The sequence below is a fragment of the Diabrotica virgifera genome, chromosome 6 (assembly GCF_917563875.1).
Source record: "Diabrotica virgifera virgifera chromosome 6, PGI_DIABVI_V3a".
In the NCBI taxonomy this organism is placed as follows: Eukaryota; Metazoa; Arthropoda; class Insecta; order Coleoptera; family Chrysomelidae; genus Diabrotica; species Diabrotica virgifera.
The window spans coordinates 178,533,506-178,553,777 of NC_065448.1; the positions used below are offsets into that span (position 1 = coordinate 178,533,506).

A 20,272-nucleotide genomic window follows, 5' to 3' on the forward strand; every position below is an offset into this window, starting at 1 on the left:
AATTTGCTAAGCAACCAATAAGGATAGACATATTCAGCGAACGCCATATTGAAATTTTTTAGACGATTTATGAGTTTCTTACTCTCAAATTTGTTTAAACTGCTAAAATTTTTTTTGGTTATAGACGAAAAAAGCGAACATTTACCGTTTTTTGATCTTTATTTGTTTATAACTATATATATATCATCAAAATCGGCTGCATCAAACATATAGGTTATTAATATAGATGTCCATACTACTCAAAAAATTTGGTTTCGGCCAGGAGGGGGATGTCACGAGAAAAATCTTATTTCTCTGGATTATACAACAAATTGGACGAATCACGCATCGGGCATAGTGTGTAGCGAGGGAATCTCGAATTACTACGAACTACGCATCGCGCATTACGAATCGCGAATCACGCATAATGTGTAGCCAGCTTAATAGTGACTGTCATTCCAGTGTACTTGGCTAAACGATTCTAAAAAAGAACAGACCTACGATTTGAATATTTTGTGCTGGTATCATGTGACGTCACTCGCTATGACGCGGATGACGTGCATCGGTATTTATACCGTACCAACCATACATTCGTTTGAAAGGTATAAAAACACCGTTGAAATGGAATAAAGCTTTTAATAACATAAATATATATTTGATACATCTTAATTCTAACGAATTACTATAAATAATGACTAGGATTTGATGACGGCCAATAAAAAAACTAATAAAATAATAGTCGAGGCAAGAACAACTATAGCGCACATTTTTCTATTCTTTCTCTGGTAAGCGTCGGCTTTTTGGAGTTGCTTGAATCCTTCATGCACTTGTATAGTCGTTTGTTCAATATTGTAATCGATCCTATCTAATATTGTTCCTTGATCTACCACCATCTGACTTAGATCTTTAAAAATTTCGTTGAGGTCTATTATAGACTTAACTATAGCATTTACTTCCTGTTCCCGTTCTTGGGCGAATCTATAATAAAAAAAATTGATAAGAAAATCAATATATAACACTGGAGTGATTCCCACAGACTGGCTCAAGTCCATCTTTGTCGCTATATCTAAAAAACAATGCTAGAAAATGCTCAGAATATCGATTAATTAGCCTAATGAGCCACACTCTTAAGATTTTACTAAGAACAAGTCACAACAGAATTATATGCAAATGCGAAGAAGATCTCAAAGATACCCAATTTGGTTTTAGAAATGCTATGGGAACCAGGGAGGTACTTTTTGCGTTAAACATCCTATTACAAAAATGCTGTGATCAAAGAAAAGATGTATTTGCATGCTTCGTAGAGACTTCTAAAACATTTGATAAAGTTCAGCATGTAAAATTAATACAGATGTTTAAAAATGTAGAAATATATGACAAGACATTCTTGAAGTTGACAAGGCTGTAAAAAAAGGTTTATTTTTGTTCTTAAAAAAAAAATTCTAACATTAAAAGTAATGAGTTAAGCTCAAAATATTGTTGGTCTCATTTATATTTTGGTAAAAAGATTCGCGAAAATCACCCCCTAATTAACATCTCAAATAAAATTAAATGTTACTGTCTCACAAGTTACTTTGCTTATGTATTCTTTATATCATATTATGATCTGTAAGTTTCATCGGTTCAAAATGCTTGTTTTTGAAAACGCTGTAGTTAAAATAGCTTGAACGAGTCACTAATCACGAGTGTATGCAAATTTTGAACAGCCATAGCTTAACCAATTTTGGTCTACCAGGAAAACAAAAAATCTAAAATATTCAAAAAAAAACAAAGCGTACATTTTATTACTCTTTGAGATTTTTGGTAGGTACCTGTTACTAATAATTTTTAAGTTATTTTGAAAAAAATTGATTTTTTTTCAAAATTAGAAAGTTTTTTTATTTTAAAATCAATTTTTTTCACAAATGAACACTTTGAACCAATGAAACTTATAGATCATATAAAAAATACGTAAGCAAAGTAACTTGTGAAGCAGTAACAATTAATTTTATTTGGAATGCTAATTAGGGGGTGATTTTCGCGATTCTTTTTACCAAAATATAAAAGGGACCAACAATATTTTGAGCTTAACTCACTTGTTAGAAGTTTTTTTTTAAAACAAAAATAAACCTTTTTTTAACACTTTAAAAATCTTGTAATGGGTTTTCCCAGGAAAGTGGTCCATTTTTTGGTTATTTCGCGTTGAAATATTCGATTTGGAATTTGATGAATAAGAACCTACTTTTCATTAGCTACAACTCCGCTTCTACTTGGTATATACAGACTTCATGAATACACCATTTTTTTTTTCACTTTTTTATAAGCTATATTTTTACAAAGAATATTTTTTTTCGATAAAATACTTAATTTTTGAGTTATTTGCGAAAAACCGTCCAAAACATTTTTTTTTTGTTAAAAATAAATATATTCACTCGCAAATAACTCGAAAAGTATTGAATTACTGAAAAAATTCTATAGAACAAAAGTTGCTTAGAATTAACCATTTTATGCAATTCCAGATTTATTTTGAATCTATGTTTTTTCACCACCGAGAAGGGGATATTCCCCTCCATTTTACAAAAATGGATGTACAATTGCAAACCTTTTCTTATATAATAATAGACAATTTCAACAACCTATTCCCAAATCTTCATGCTTCCTTTATTTTTTTTGGGTCAGATTGTTCTTTGATCGGGCTAAAAGATCCAACGGAATAATTGTTTGGCATATTGAAAAAAAAAAGAATTCGAAAATAAAACCTAGTATTATAAGAAGTAGTTCAAAACATACAAAACTAGATACGCAAAAAATCAATACAATAAAATTAGTCAATGACAATATAAATTCAGATGATTAAACAATCCAAGGGTATGACTGCGATTTCAAAATGGTCTGATTTTAAGACTGAGAACTTTATAAGAACTGTGATATCTTTTAAACAAAATAGTGATTTTTTAGAAAGTTTTAAAAAAATTTATGAAGCTAGAGATAAAGTTTATTATAAAAGATTAAGGTCTGGCGCATATTGAACCTAAGCGAGTCACAACCTGCGCTGGTGGGACCGGTGACCTGTGCAGTTATTTTTCTAGCGTGGCGCATATTGAACACAAGCTAATCCGACCGTCGGCTGTCGCCGTAACGAATAGAGACGGGCAAAATAAGTGCAAACGTGTAACGGTTACTATTGATACCGGTTCTCAGTGGTACTGAGTACAAATACTGATTACAAAATACTGATGTATCTGATCCTTGTACTGAATTGAGTAGGCAACTAAAAAACGGTAGTTTCGTACATGTAACTAGTAACGTTTTAAAAATATCTTACACGTCCCTAGTAGTCGTAGCGGTATGACTTTCGAAAACATCGAATTTGATCATAAGCGGCTGCATAAAAAGACATCTTACACTAAGTATTCTATTTCTACATACCTTTATAATAACAAGCATAAGTTAAACACTGCATTGATTGTGATTGCAAAAACGGTTCGCATGTTTTAAATAAGATTTTTGCTGATTATGTTTTTGCTAAAATATTAAATTACACAAAAAATACAATTCACAGCCATCATTTCATTTTTAACCATAAAAAAAGTCTAATAAATATATGATGCCAAGTTTAAAATTGATCGACTTTGTCGATAACAGTGTCATTAATAGATATTTTTTACCATGAATCATTTTCCAATGATTGTGTGGATTTAGAAATACATACTAAACAATTTTTTGATCTGTAGAAAGGAGATTATAATTATGACACATTATGGTACTCCTTATTTTTCAAATAGTATGCTCTTCTAAACGCATAACTTTGATTTATTGGCTAAAGCCACACTAACTACAGAGCCGTGCGGTACATCTTTTTAATATGATGCAAGTCTTCGAAATTCCGCCTCTTGAGTATTACAGAAACTTGACTTTTATTTTTATTCAATGAACCTACACAAAATGAAGGACATCTTTTATTTTAAAAGCAAAACATACTTTATAGACCTGGATCCAGCCAACTGAAAATTTGTTAGTAGCTTAACGGTGTCTATTCGGACAAACTTTGATGTACAGGAACACTGGAACAGGGGAAGGTTTAATAGTGGAACAGTTTAAAAATTTGGAACGTCACATTACGAAAACGTCCCATGTATTTTGTCGGACAGAACAAAAAATCGATTTGTTACCCTTTCATTAAACTCTCATGCAAAAATCAGACTGCTATTACTAACAAACATGATTCCTGTTATTTGACATGTTCTTCCTGTTTCACTCATTAAAATGCCCAGTTAGTGATAAACACCAGTCTAATTTTTCCATGAGAGTTTAATGAAATGGTAACAAATCAATTGGAAGTTCTGTCCGACAAAATATATGGAACGTTTTTGTAGTCTGAAGTTCCAAATTTTTAACCTGTTCCACAATTAAAACTTCCCCTGTTTCAGTGTTCCCCTACATCAAAGTTTGTCTGACGAGACACTGTTAAGCTATTAACAAATTTTCAGCTTGCTATTAATCAACTTTTTGTTGGTACGCGGGATCCAGGCCTAGAAATACTATGTCACAAATGATGGCGTAATCCCTTTTTTATAGGTATAAAAATTTTGTAAATATCATTCATTTCTTAAATCTACACAACATTATCATTAAAATGTTAACTATTTAGAATGGGAAATAAGCCACAATATTATTAAAAAATGATTTTTATTAACGTTTCGACGCCCAAATCGGGTGCCGTTGTCAAAATACAAAATACTATTAGTATAAAAAAAAAAAAAAAAACTTTTTTTTTTTTATATTAATAGTATTTTGTATTTTGACAACGGCACCCGATTTGGGCGTCGAAACGTTAATAAAAATCATTTTTTAATAGTATTGTGGCTTATTTCCCATTCTAAATAGTTAAAATTGTAAAAATGCCACAAGAAAATAGCTTCAGAACAACATTATCATTAAAAATGATCCATTACTAAAAACCGTTAAGCATATCTGTGAATATCGCATAACCCTCAAATAAAATGTGTCATCATACCGGGCTTGTTCATGCTTAAAAATAAAATATGTAGACAAGATATAAATATATGTAATAGGTAAGCAGTTTTTGCAGACAATCCAATCACAATCAGTGTTGTTTATAATAATATCTAGTAATTCCGAACGAGTTCTATTAGCTTTTCTACGTCCATCTCGAAAACAAAACCGCAACTGAGAATTGAGTCACGCGTCCCACGACACCAGGAAACTGTACGCCGATGACAAACGTTCGCATGGCTAGACCTGGCACCGTATTGACTGATATTAGGATGCGCAGAACTCTCTACGCAACTCGCAGGTGCCAGGTTGTGTTCGCTTAGGATCAATTTGCGCCGGGACTAAATGAAAGCAACTCTTATAGAGTGAAACCCAATGGAGGCAAAGAGTGGAGAGAATGGCTAATATATGACACAAATGTTAAAGCTGTTTATTGTTACCCCTGCAAATTATTTTAAAAAAAAAATAGTCCAACTGACTTAGGATGTATTTTACCCACTGAAAACATTTTAATAGTTTACTTAAATCTCACAAAAAAAGTAAATTTCATCTGAACTGTATGGTTACATTAACAACAAGATCATCAGTTAGATGGAGTCAGATGGATCATCAGTTATTCGCGGTGTGCAAGTACTTGGAAGGGAATTGAGAAACGATCGTGCGCGAATAGCGGAGAAATATTGCAACTTTCTTAAATAATTCATATTGTCAATTGAAATTGTCAAATTGACGTACATTTCATATCTACTGTCATTGAAGAAGAAAAATTATATGTTGCTCCACAATATTGATATGATATGCAATTATTATACAAAGGTAAATTTAATTAATTGTATTTTGCTTGCAGTAATGCATTTTAATAACTAATTTTATTTACTACATACAATTGTTTACGTTTTAATAAACATAACCTGAATCTTTTTCTTTCTTCTTATCATTTTTTTGGACTATGGCCTTGACAATTATTCGGTAACCAGGACTAATATAATTGGCCAATATAATTAAAAGTGCAAATAAAGTTGCAGAGCGTAGAAATAGGTGTCGCTTTGCCGAACTTGCATGGTCCCAATAGACGCTTGCTTGAAAGAGCAAGTAGAACGCGAAGCTGACTATTGGATAAAGGTCCTAAGAAGAGTTGTTGTCACCATTAAATTACTTGCTTCTCAAAAACTAGCTTTCCGTTGATCCCATGAAGATTTAACAAGTCGTCCTAAAGGAAATTACTTAAGTTTTCTTGTATACTTGGCTTTTGACAACTTAGCTGAGCACTTACAGCAGAATACGAATAAAGGAAAAGGTTCAATTAGCTATATGTCTGACCTTTGCAAGGAATTCCTGGAAGTGATGAAACCAAAACTTGTAGAAACTTTTGACGCTGTAAATGCTTTACTGAAAAACTACGGATCCATCAAACATATTTTTTCTAGTTAACTCGTTCACTGCCGCCTCGTCAATGTGACCGAGAAAGTAGCTTTCACACAAGCCAACGAGGTCAATAAGACCGGGATTTTCATTTTCATGCCAGAGCCACATTTTTACAAATTTCTTAATATGGAAATTCACATTATCCCTGGAAATCGTACCTTTTTTTCCCATCTGAAATATACTGCTTGGCCTGAACGTAAAAAAACCATGCAAAACACTCTGACAGTGAACGAGTTAAGGAATAATAGAGACAAAAAATCAGCAGTTAGAAGTGAAGCCAAGGTACTGCAGAAAAAAATGAATACCTTTGAGACAGCTCTATTGACACTGATTTGGGCAAGATTTTTAAAACGAGTGAATGCAACAAGCAAAACGTTAGAAAGTGTGGACTTGAACGAGTGAACATACACAAATATAACATATACACATAAATATAACTCAAACATATTCTATAGAATTGACTTTCAAAAAAAAAGAGAAGAAAAACATTTTTCGATGAAGCACTTAAAAGTGAAACAATTTTAAAGGGGCAAGAAAGGTTCAGAATTGAATTACCTATTTAATATTATATGCTACAATATTACTCAAAATATTTTAAAGATAATCTAATGCTACAATTAGTTACATCAGCTGTTAGATTTTTTACGCTAAATAAAGTCAAGACGTGAATTGCGAATATTTTAAGAGGAATATATAAAAAAGATGTTGACGAAACCAAAGAGAATTTGCATAATGAAATTACTCATTTTAAATGTTATGCCAAAATTTGAAAATTTGGTGTCATCCAGGAAGTAAAGGCAACTTTTCCTGTTTTTTAACTTTACTGCAAGTTTATTTGACGATACCAATTTCTAATGCATCAGGCAAGAGGTCTTTTTGGCCTTAAAAAGAATAAGGATACATATATTGAAGGTCAAAGGGTCAAGAAAGCCTAGACGCATTATCATTATTGTATTATATGAAATGAAGAACTGGGGCAGCTGAATTTTGATAGTATGGTCCTTTCATAGGCATTTTTCAGTGCGTTACAAATGATAGAAAAAAAGGTAAGTAAGTCTATGATAATACATATTTATAACATTTATTCTAACATGACATTTTAGTTAAATCTGATAGTTGTCAAATTTTATTTGCAATTTGGCATAAAAACAAATTAATTGTGTTTATTGCATTTATAAAATGGTATTTTCTTTGATAGTCTTATAAATTGTACAGATTATATTCGTAGATATATTATACAATTCGTAAATATTTTTTTTCGATTATAGTGCCATCTATCAACAACTAGAATAAATGTTATAAATGTATGTAATCACGGACGTGCCTTTTTTCTGTCACATACAATTTAATGCGTTAGAAAGAAATCGAAAAACTGTGACGCACTGAAAGATGACTATGAGAAAAAGAATATTAAAATGGCAGTTTGCTAATGGCAAGTCAAGAAAAAAAGTGTGCTAATTTTTGTCTTTAGTATTTTTTAGAATACAGTGGAACCTCGATAACTCGGATTAATCGGGACCGTGGCCGATCCGGGTTAGCCGGAGAGCATTGTAAAAATTAATAAAATATGGTATGCTTATAAATAAAGTCCGTTATAATTAAAACAACATGAAATATATATGCATATTACACATCTAACTTACCTATTATAGTTGTAGTATAGACAGTATAGATAGAGTATTGTTCATTTCTAGGTAAAAAAACTCAGTCAGTTTCGGTTGTGTCAATTTCGTCTGCCATGCGATGTTATGTTATTTAAGAACAGTGGCTCTTTCATTGTTTAAAGTTTAAAAGACCATTGTTCTAAAAATAATTTTTTAAAAGACAGTTGAAAATAAATAAAGGAATAAAAGGTGCCTGTTGTTTGCGATAGCCCGATAATGGATAATGAACGTTCTGCCGCCGCGCGCCGTGTGCAATGAGTCATTTTTACATATTATATTATGGTCAAAGCCAAGTTTTATCAGTGAAACTCGATATTTTTAAGACATTCCAGAAGCGGTTACAGATAAAATGTTTTAACATAATACATACATTTTTATTGTTGAAATGTTTGTCTGATGAAAATCGGTCCGGGTTAGCCGGACTTCCGGGTTATCGGGGGCCGACTTATCGAGGTTCCACTGTATGTTTTTTGTTTGTCATGTGTTGTTTTTTAGAACTTTCTGTTTTTAAATATTCTTAAATGTATTTTTTGGAATATTTTTAAGTTTGCTATTTTTCTTGTTTGTTTAAAAAAATTATTGTATGGATTTTACAATAAACAATTATAGTTAATGTATATATTTTTTCTAACTGAAAACGAATAGCAATGAAGGGGGCCCCTAAATCTCCAGTTCCCAGGGCTTGAAGTTAGGTTAAACTGGCACTGGGTATAAGTAATTAATTGACAAACATAATTGACGAATAAAAAAATATAGAAAGTGAAACATCTCATCAAACTAAACTCAAAATCACAACAGGGGTCAAAAGTCTTTTGCAGTAATAAAGGAAGGTGAAAACAAAAAACCTGAATACCTACATGTATGAATGATTTACCTAAACTAGTAAAAAGCTATATATTTATATAGCAAAATAAGAAAACTGTACCTGGTATTTTCTTCTTCCAACATAAGCAGCTGCTGTTGTGTTACTTGTTTGGAGTTTATGAAATGGGTGTCAATATCCTCAGTGTCTTGTTGGTAAACATCGTCAAACTCATTTTGATCAAAGTACATCTTGGATCTATCTTCCCTAGACTGTATTTGTCTCAAGTAGCTGTTTTGTGTTGATCTAAAGTAAGTTGATAGTTCCTGTAAAGCAGTAGCCAGGGAGTGGTACACATTCACAGTCAGTCTTCTCTCTTTTGGAACACCTTCTAAAGCATGGCTCTTAATAATCTGTACTAACCTATGACATTCATTGAACATGCGTGTTATCTCATGAGTGCAATTTTCAATAGCCACCTCATCTTCTGAAGATTCATCAAATGTTGATTTATGTAGGTGTTTAGCATGAAGAGATTTGAGATCGTTTATTTTGGATTTCAGCTTTGGAATGATCATCTGTGCCTTTTCTAAGTAGTCTATCCATATTGGAGGCATTCTTACTTCGTTTACCTCATTTATGCCCTCCTCCAAATCATTGAGAGATACCAAATGCATTCTTTCAGACGAATCCTGAAATATTTTCCAAAATATAACAAAAAATCAGAGTTTGAATGATCATTGTACTTACATGTTCAGGATAAATGTGTCTACTTCGAATTGCATTATTCCGCATTAATAAAAACACGTCTGTTAAACTTCTAGAAGCCATGTTGTTGTAATAACTTAAAGGTTTTAAGTTATATTAACAATTTATAGAAAATAACTTAGAAAATCACATAATTTTGACGTCTAACAAAATAAACTTCTCTACCATAATAAATACTGCCCTGTATTGACATGACAATATTGACATAAATGACGTGTAGCGCACTGTTGTCAAATGTAATTTACTGGTCTTTGCCTTTATTAAATTTTCAGGAACTAATAACATACAAGTTGTATAATTTAAAAATTAATAATAGGTAAAGAATTTTCTAATCGCATAAGCATAAGCTAATTATTGTTTGTGTACAGCTGACTAATTATTGTAAGTTCCTTTCTAGATATGCGTTACTTCCACATAACTCTTACTCGACTAATCGATAAAATACTAATATACAAACCTTATCTACAACTACATAAATGTTATCGAATCGATAAAACTTTCTGTTAGAACAATTTAATTTTTATTGAAAATTAGCAGTTTACATGATATTAAAGCAAAATGAAAATATTGACGTTAATTAGAATAAGAAAATGAATAAAAACAATTATTGAAAAAGATAGATTGATAGAAATCGCGTATTTAGAAATTATCTTAAATCCATGCTGGTTTTAGTATGCTGAATAAGAGGCCTGAAATTACTAAGCAGTCTTTAGCATCATTATCATCATTGTCTCTACTACACATGGTTGGTTTTGACCTGTTCTAAAATCAGCTTCCATTCCTTCCTATCCTTCGCCTTGGTTTTCCAATTTCGTACTCTTAATAAGTACTCATAAGTCCACCTGGTTCTTAAATCGTGCTCTGGGTCTGCCTCTGCATCTCTTCGCTCCATCCAGTCTTTGATTAGTAGGTATCTATATGTAAATATATTTCAACGGCTCCATCTCATTCATTCTCTTTAAGTGGCCTAGCCACCGCAGCCTGTATATTTTGATAGACCTACCTATACTAGGCTCACTATAAAGGCGGTAAAGCTCAAAATTATAGCGTTTACGCCATAATCCATTTTCCTGAATGCCTTTATTATAAAGGTTTTTACGTTCAAGACAGCCTATAAACGTTCTTTATCACTTTTTGCCGTTGTCCACGTTTCTGACGCATATACCTACGTTAGTACGGACTTGATTAGAGTTCTATGTATACGTTCTAGAGTTACGTTCTTTTTGTGACTATGTTTGACTATGTTATAGGTATAGTCACATACTCAAACTATGTTCGACTATGTTAAAATTTTCTTTAATCCATAGTACTCACTATTTGTTAGATATATCCATTTGTTAAATTTCCGCAGTTACTGTATTACTTTGGTTGATTTGTGAGCCTAAATATATATGAACTCTCCTACATCTTCGAAAGTATATGTTCCAACCGTTAGATCTTCATCGGGTTTTGCTACTTGATTATTGTTTGTGGCCTTCATATACTTAATTTTATTATTAGGTATTAACTTGTAGCCCCATTATTTTTGCTACTCTACTTCTAATGCCGTGAATGATTGGACCAGGTTCGCCTTTTCTTCTTGCTATGATAATAACAATGTCGTCTGCATACGCTAGTATATTTATTACATTCCTATTAATAACGGTTCCTCTTGTTGTTATTCCAGATTCTCTAATAGCAATCTCTAATAGCTAATTCTAGGCTAATTGAATAAAAGGCACGATAGGTTATCTCCCTGTTTAAGTCCTGTTTGTGTCTAGAAAATTCTTGATACTCCGTTCTGAACTCTAATAACCTTACGCACGACTAGAGTTTCTTTCACCAATTTCAAGTGTATTGTGATATAGCTAAGAGTTAGGTTGGCAAGATGCTACGTTTTCTCGACTTTGTTTTATGGAATGGAAGCTTGGACCTTGAATGCGGCATCAATGAAAAAACTAGAATCATTCGAGCTGTGTGTGTACAGAAGAATTCTGAAAATATCGCGGACAGAACACGTCTCAGACAAAGAGATTCTGAGAAAGATGAATAAAGAAATGGAAATACTAAATAGGTACCTACCATTAAAACAAGAAAATTAGAATATCTCGGACATATTACACGCGGAGAGAGATACAAATTGCTCCAATTCATTATGCAGGGACAGATTCAAGGAAAAAGAAGCATAGGGAGACGCAGCATCGCGGCTGCGCAACCTGAAAGAATGGTACGGATTTACATCAAATGAACTTTTCAGAGCAGCCGTCTCTAAAGTCCGAATAGCTATGATGATTGCCGACCTCCGTCGCGGAGATGGCACTTGAAGAAGAAGATTGGGATATTAAATTCTACCATGGCTTTGTATAGTGCGTTTTTGTTCACACTGTCATAAACACATCTAAAATCCACAAACAAATGGTGAGTATCAATTAGGTACCTACTGTATATTGTCGATTTATCTAATTTTAGTAAATTGTATTATTTGTTATTGTTATTTTTTAACTGTATGTAAGCTTTGTCCATAAAATTGTAAAATTTTTAGTGGCAATAAAGCATATTTCTATTCTATATTCTATTCCATGCTCATATGTTTTTTTTTTCTAAAACCTACCACAGGGAATAACCAAGGAACTGTTAACGACGTAAGGCTGCAAAGTGCAAGGAAACCAGTGCAATAAATAAGGGTTTCTTTAGTATTTCTTAGCTTTCATACATATGAAGACTTATTGTAAAGTGTAAAACCATTTAATGTTAATTTAAAGTATAGGTACCAATTGAATATATATATAGGTATTTTTTTTCGCGAGTATTATATGAAGACTTATTGTAAAGTGTAAAACCATTTAATGTTAATTTAAAGTATAGGTACCTAAGTTATAGGTACCTAATTGAATATATATATATATATATATATATATATATATATATATATATATATATATATATAGGTATTTTTTTCGCGAGTATTCAAATCTAAGGATCCAAGGTTAAATAACGGGAGCACGATGCATTTTATAACACTTACTAAATACTTGTCAAAGTACTTAGAAATACTTATCAAATGAGCTCCAGAAAAAGTTGATAGCATCAAAATTTATACTCCAAAAATTTTTCCACAAAAATAATTTTGTTTTTTTTTCGAATAACTCTGTTAATTTTTATGGTGTCAGGCACATCCAACTACTTGAAACGTAATTTCAAGAGCTATAAAACTGTATTACATTTAATCTTTCAAATACTTTATTTTTTTAGAATAATAGGCTCCAGTTACATTGTTCTCGCAGTAAAATTTTGACTTAAACGTTTTCTATCTTGGTTATTTTGATTCATACAGAAATCAAAAGACAAGTAAAATCTTTGCTAATAAAAAAACTGGAGTTATTATCAAAAGCAAATAATTTACGAAAATTTGAAAGTTTAGTTTTTTTTTTTAAATTATGTATATATTTTTTAACAATATGCATTCTAAATCGGTCAAAATGTTTAAGGTCATTACTTATGCTAAAGTAAATAAAGTCTTATAGGGATTACTAAAGATTTTAATTTTTGTGGAAATGGTGTTCGTTTTATTTTTCACTTTTTACTAAAAAATTTGAAAGGGTCCTATTATTTTCATGTTCATTTGCTTAACTTTGATCGTATTAGCTTCTTTCGGTGCTCATTTAATAGTTATTTATGATATAAGTGTTAAAAGTACACGTTTAAGGCACGCATGTGAAAGTTTGCAGAATGAGCGATAGCGAGTTCTGCAATTCATATGAGTGCCTTAAAAATGTACTTTTTAACACGCATATCATACAATAGTTTTTCTACAAACGTAATTACAGGACAATATCTACAAAAACTTTTACTTGAACTTGACTGACATTCCATTTTTATATTTTTTTGACATTACATCAAAATTTCCTATACGCTCTGAGCTTCGCTGGTGGCGTTCCTAGCGGATTACTAATTCAACTTTCACCGGTAATTTTTAAATTTATTATTTAATTGTTATCGCTTAATATTTACAACGCAAAAAAGTAATTAAATTGTAATCGATTTTTTTAAGATTTTGCTAATCATTTTGACGTTCTATTGATAAAATATGAATTTCTTACTTCGGATACTTTACAATTATCGTGTAGATGGCGCTAAGATTATTAGAATTATTTATATTTACATATTACGGAACAGTAAAAAAACTTAAATTCAGTATTTAAAACGTAAGTATATTTAAGGTAAAAATATATACCACAGCTTTGACCAACAATACTTTACCGATTTTGTTATTTTTTATGTATACACCGTTCTTAGGCGTCAACGCCCTTCGGTAGGGATCTATGGAGGAGTATCACCAAGCCGGAAGCCCTTATCCCTTCCCGTACCGCTCCTCCATAGGCCGATCAGACGCCAGTTTATTCCAGACCAAGCCGTAGACTCTATTGAGTTTTATACTACGGCGTTGGCCTTTTATAAATTTCATGACCTAGCTGAGGCTCGAACCAGCGACCGCAAATCGTAAATCCACTAAACTTGTCGATCGACTGAGCCCCAGCTAACTGGACCGTCAAGACCGACACGATTTTGTTATTTCCGTAGAGTAAAAGATAACCGAGATAGAAACGTTTAAAATTTCAATTTTGCTTCGAGAACCATGTAACCGGGGCCATTTAACCTTTTATTCAAAAGAAACTAAGAGGTTTAAAAGACTAATTTCGACGTTTTTTAATAGCTTTTGGAATCAACTTTTAATTAATTTTTAGGTGAACCTGATATCTTAAAAACTAACGGAGTTATTTACAAAAAAACAATAACATTTTTTGGAAAATATTTTAAAAGATACATTTTGAAACATTTTTGGTGCATAAATTTTAATGCTATCAACTTGTTCGAGGGCTTATTTGATAGATATTTCTATGAACTTTAACAAATGTTTAATAAGTTTATGTTATAAAATGCATCATTTTCCCGGTATTTAAGCTTGAATACTTAGATTTGGGTACTCGACGAAATAAATATACATTTAATTACCTATAACTCACTTTTAGTTAACATTGAAAGGTTTTTCTAGTAAGGACCTTATTTGATTTTTATTAGCCTCAATTTTGATAATAATAGCTTTTTTGTAAAAACTTATAGTTTTTGAGTTATTTATGAAAAATCGGTTAAAAACATGCATTTTTCTCACGAAAAAAATAAAATCTTTGATCTTTAATAACTCAAAAAGTTTTGATTTATTTTGATAACTTTATATAACAAATTTTGCTTATAGTTTGTCCCTCTATCGAATTGTGGGGTTATTTTTAATAAAATAATTTTCACCCCCGAGGAGGGGTGGCATCCACCCCCAGGGTAAAAGCGCAAGTTGGCACCATGTCACCTTTGTTCCTTGAGATATTATCTAACCACTCGCACCAATTTTCATGCAAATCGATGGAGGTTCAACGAAATCGGAGGTAATAGCTCATATCCACCTTCAGTGACTGCAATACACCATGCCTATCAGGAAATATTCAAAAATAAAAAAAAATTAACTCTGACACCTTCTATTTCGGTTATTATCAACTTTCGTACTGAGGCAAGTTGCTTAAATCGACCTATTTTAACCTCGGGAATCTAAGGTTAAGCTACGGCCCATTTTTTACCAAACACCCTGTATATTAATCCCTGTCACCAAACTGTCCAACTTCCTCCTGTGGAAATTTCAGAGGTGAAAGTTTCAGAAATAAATAATCTACCGAAACAAAACACTCGAAACAAGTTATAAATGAACCAGTTACATTTTAAGTTATAAACGAAGAAGTTGATTCTTCTTCTTCTTGTGCCACTCCTATCGGAGATTGGAAATCATCAAGGCTATCCTGACCTTTACAGCTGACCTAAAGAGTTCATTAGTGGTGCAGTCAAACCACTCTCTCAATTTCCGCAACCATATGACACTCTTCTACGGTCTGGATTCCGTAGAAGTTGATTAAGTCATACTATAATTTAAAGAAAACACCCTTAACAAATTATAAACTAATATTTTTATTTTATAATAATTTTACACATAACTATAAATCTATAGAACTATTGTAGTATCAAACTAAAAAATATGACTATATGGACCATGATAGTGTGACGTCAAAACGTCAAAATTTTTCCAAACACGTTGTTTCTAGGATATACGCTACCGTGTACGCAAATAAAAAAGTTAGGTAGAATTAAACGTCATAACAAATATGTTTCTATCAAACAAACACTAAACATATCAAAATAGCGTGTATCAAAATATACAGTCACTGCCCACGCTAAATAGTCACTAGCTTGATGAAGTTTAACTTTTTTATTTGCGTACATTTTAACGTGTAGCTAGACACAACGTGTTTGGAAAACTTTTTTTTACGTTTTGACGTCACGACTATCACGGTCTATTATTAACAAATTATAAAATAATATTTTTATTTTTTAATAATATTAATAATTTTACTCCTATACGACAACTTAACGATACCTAGATGTACAGAATTATTAAACTATATTATTATATTGAATATAAATTAAGTTCATTCAGTTATCTTGAATATGACTTAAGTGCATTTTTGAACGTACTAAGTTTTTCCATATCGATAAACCTAAAAAAATATAAAAAAATGAAAGCACCTTTTATATTTAAAGTTTAGTAATTAAAAAAGTTCGAATGTTAACAAGAGTATGCGCAGTAACGAAAAATGTGTGACTGCGCATAATGATTCGTTATTGCGCATGCGCGTAACGATTCAAGAACGGTTTTGTATCGAGTTAGAACAAACCTAAGAGAACAACTATAAACAATATACCACACACCCGAAAATTATACAGTGTGTCTGCGTAACTTAAAACCATATGAGAAACTTTTTTAATATCAATTTTACGAAAGAAAGTTATTCTTTATAAAGTGCTCTGCATAGTCTGGAACGTAAGATGCAATCATCGGATATCAAATGTTATCAATAATATACCAGGTATGTCAAAAAATATGAATTTCGCTCAGGAGTAAAGTGCCTTTATATTTCACAATATCGAAAATTGTTATTAAGAAAACTTGTTTGGAATTAAAAATTATGTTATAATATGCATTCACTCTTCGAATTGAAAAAAAAAATTTTGAAAATTTTCACCAAATTCCGAATACCCAACATCATTTTTATTTAAGATAACTCCGTTATTATTAATTTTTCGAAAAAAAAGTAATCCTGTATTAGCCCAATAAATGACCGTTTTGGAGTGTAATTTCCAGGGGTAACTCCGAATTGCATGAAAATTTGGATTTAGGTTCTACTTACCATAAACTTCAAAGTTGAATTTGTGCCGTTGGTTGCTTTCACTTGGGGGGTGACATTTACCCCTTCTCGGGGAGTGAAAAACGCGTGTTTAAAATAAGGCCGGAAATGGATAAATTGACTTATTTTAAGCACCTTTTGTTCCATAAAGTTTTTTCCGTAAGTCAATACTTTTCGAGTTATTCGCGATTTAAAATGTTGATTTTTCGACAAAAAAAACTACGTTTTCAGACCGTTTTTCCCAAATAACTCAAAAAGTAAATATTTTATCGAAAAAAATATTTTTACTAAAAGTGTAGCCTATAAAAAACGAAAAAAATGGTGTACCAGTAAAGTCTACAAATTGAGTAGAAGCAAAGTTGTAGCTCATGAAAAATACGTTCTTATTCGTCTAATTCCAAATCGAATAATTCAACGCGAAATCACCGAAGAAAGAAGCGTTTTTCGGGAAAACCTTATTAACATTTTTAAAGTATCGAAAAAAGCTTATTATTTTTTTTTACAAAAGTTTACAGCATCAAAAATAAACGAGTTACACTGAAAAAAAAGTTGGCCCCTTTTTTGGTAACAAAAATCGTAAAAACCTCCCTCTATTTAGCACCCTAAATGAAATTAATCGTTTGGCTTTACCATCTATTTTAACTGTATGTGTATTGTTTATATGACCTGTAAGTTTGATTGGTTTGAAGTGCTTATTTTTGAAAACAATTAGTTTTATATTAAAAAAAAAATTTCTAAAAATTTTTGAAAAATTTCATTTTTTCATAATAACTCAAAAAGTATTAGTGATAAGAATAATATTAAAGAGTAAAAAATGTAGGTTTTGCTATTATAAATATGCTAGTTTCATTTTGTTTCTCCGTAAGACAAAAATTGGTTAAGATTTGGCTGTTCAAAATTTGCATACACTCGTGATTAGTGACCCATTCAAGCTTTTTCAATTATAACCCTTTCAAAAATAAACACTTTAAACCAGTGAGGCTGACAGATCATATAAAAAATAGATAGGTAAGTAAATTGTTTGCGATTAATTTCATTTGGGGAGCTAAACACGGCGAGATTTTCATGATTTTTTACAACAAAAAAAAGAGGGCCAACTTTATTTTGAGCGTAACTCGCTTATTTTTAATGCTAAAACTTTTGTTACCAATTAAAACAAAGCTTTTTATAAACATTTTAAAAAATTTAAATGGGTATTTCCCGAAAGATGCTTAATTTTTCGGTGATTTCACCTTGAAATATTCGATTTGAAATTAGACGAATAAGAACGTATTTTTCAAGAGCTACAACTTTGTTTTTATTTGATTGATAGACTTTACTGAAACACCATTTTTTTTGGGTTTGTTATAAGCTACACTTTCACTAAGGATATTTTTTTCGATAAAATATTTACTTTTTGAGTTTTTTGCGAAAAACCGTATGAAAACGTAGTTTTTTTGTCGAAAAATCAACATTTTCAGTGGCAAATAACTCGAAAAGTATTGCCTTACGTAAAAAACTCTATAGAACAAAAGTTGCTTAAAATCAGTCAATTTATCCATTTCCGGTCTTATCTTGAACGTATGTTTTTTCACCCCCGAGAATGGGTGACTGTCACCACCTAAATAAAAGCAACCAACGGCACAATTTCAACTTTGAAGTGGAGGGTCAGTAGAACCTAAATCCAAATTTTCATGCAATTCGGAGTTGCCCCTGAAAATTACACGGTATCGCCGAATTTCCGTTCATTTACTGGGCTATATAAAAATGTCTGAATAATCAAAAAACTAAAATGCAGTCATAAGATATAAAATTTTTTCAATTTTATACGAGGTATGTCAAAAAAACATGAATTTCGCTAAAAAGTAAAATACCTTTATAGTTCACAATATGTCAACTAGAAGGATGAAATTGCATATTGAAACATACTTTTTAATTCCGAACAACTTTTTATAATAACAAATTTCTATCTTGTGAAAAATAAAGATACTTTACTTTTCAGTGAAATTCATATTTTTTGACACACCTCGTATAAAATTGATAAAATTTGATACCTTGTAATTGTATCTTAGTTGCTAGACTATGCAAAACTTTTTATAACGAATAACTTATTTTCGTAAAATTAATCATAACAGAGCTATCATAAATAACAATCATGTTGAGTTTTACATACTTTGAGGAAAATTTTCAGAATTTTTTGAAGTTATACTTCTTTACGCGCGATATGAGGGTGAATTTTTATATGTTAAAACCTACGATCCCGGCGCATGCGCATGCGCATTATAACTTTGTTTGATTGGATGTTCAAATGACATGTCAAAAATTATCCAATATGGCAGCTGTGGTTTGGACGGTTGACGGTTTGGTTATGTATGGTTGTTGCGTTTTAAAATTTGTGGGAAGAGAAACAACAAAGGTTAGTTAATAGTTATACTGTCTTTTTAAATAGTTTTCATATTATATTTTTGAAGTTATACTTCAAAATGTTTTAATTTATGTATGTATCAGTCCAGAAAAGGTGTGGAAAGAATATATTAGTGTTTTTAAATATATTTTTCTACAAACGTGTTAAAAATGCATTTTTTAGGACTCCATAGGAGCGTTAAAAATGCTACTTTAAGGCACTAGTGCTTTAAAAATTTTAAGGCACTGCAGTTAAAAGTGAATTGTCAAATTGTGAAACGTCAAAATATTTATATTTCATTTATTAACATTAATATTAATAATACAACTTGCGCAATTTGAAAAAGGTGGTTTAAAAGGTTTTCTATTATAATTTTGTGTCTTTGGATTTGTCTTCCTTGGGCGTAAAATAATAAAACATCTATTTTTATCTATTTTTATATTTCACTTGTCACCGTGATGTATAATTATGTATATCTGAAAGGTAAGTAGCATGCGGCTTGATGGCCTTGTTGGTAGAGCATTGGACCAGAGATCAAAAAATCGCGAGATTGCGGGTTCAAATCCCGGACGATTCATATTTTTTTCTTTTTTTTTTAATATTTGGCATTGTTAAGTTTTGGTTCATTTTGGGTAATTATTGTTAATTTTTTGTATTGTAACTGTTAAGTAGGTATATTTATTTCGTTGAAATTATATTATAATAGAAGTATAACTTCTTACGTGCGTACAAAGTACAAACACATTCTTTTTTTTTCAGTTAGAAGGCTGTAAATTCAGATTATAACATAATTTTTAATTCCAAACAACTTTTTTTAATAAAAATTTTTATATTGTGAAATATAAAGGCACTTTACTGTTGAGCGAAATTCATATTTTTTGACATACCTCGTATACTATTAATAAAATTTAATATCTGATGTTTGCGTCTTAGGTTTTAGACAGACTATGCAGAGCACTTTATAAAGAATAACTTTTTTTCATAAAATTTATAT

General features: G+C 31.2%; 2 protein-coding genes across 4 annotated transcripts in view; both read right to left on the reverse strand.

The window, feature by feature from the left end:
- Positions 1 to 595: 595 nt before the first annotated feature.
- Positions 596 to 10,064, reverse strand: LOC126887044 (syntaxin-16). Its single transcript, XM_050654365.1, has 3 exons — positions 9,616 to 10,064; positions 8,989 to 9,557; positions 596 to 957 (listed from the first exon to the last, which is right to left on the reverse strand). The coding sequence occupies exons 1-3, from the start codon at positions 9,694 to 9,696 to the stop codon at positions 675 to 677; spliced, it is 933 nt and encodes a 310-aa protein (XP_050510322.1). The 5' UTR covers positions 9,697 to 10,064; the 3' UTR covers positions 596 to 674.
- A 5,533-nt stretch (positions 10,065 to 15,597) lies between these two features.
- Positions 15,598 to 20,272, reverse strand: part of LOC126887043 (uncharacterized) — a 132,279-nt gene continuing 127,604 nt past the window's right edge. For 2 of the 3 annotated variants that reach the window (XM_050654363.1, XM_050654362.1), the window contains exon 9: positions 15,598 to 16,208. In XM_050654363.1, coding sequence (XP_050510320.1) covers positions 16,148 to 16,208 — 61 coding nt within the window. In that variant the 3' untranslated portion in view covers positions 15,598 to 16,147. The remainder of the gene's footprint in view (positions 16,209 to 20,272) is intronic. The other variant, XR_007698935.1, reaches the window with a different exon arrangement.

Excerpts from the sequence above, each read along its gene's own strand:
- LOC126887044 (XM_050654365.1), bottom strand. The coding sequence starts at position 9,696 with ATGGCTTCTAGAAGTTTAACAGACGTGTTTTTATTAATGCGGAATAAT. Across the intron at positions 9,558-9,615 it reads GACACATTTATCCTGAACAT|GATTCGTCTGAAAGAATGCA; the intron begins GTAAGTACAATG and ends AAAATATTTCAG. Across the intron at positions 958-8,988 it reads TTGGAAGAAGAAAATACCAG|ATTCGCCCAAGAACGGGAAC; the intron begins GTACAGTTTTCT and ends TTTTTATTATAG.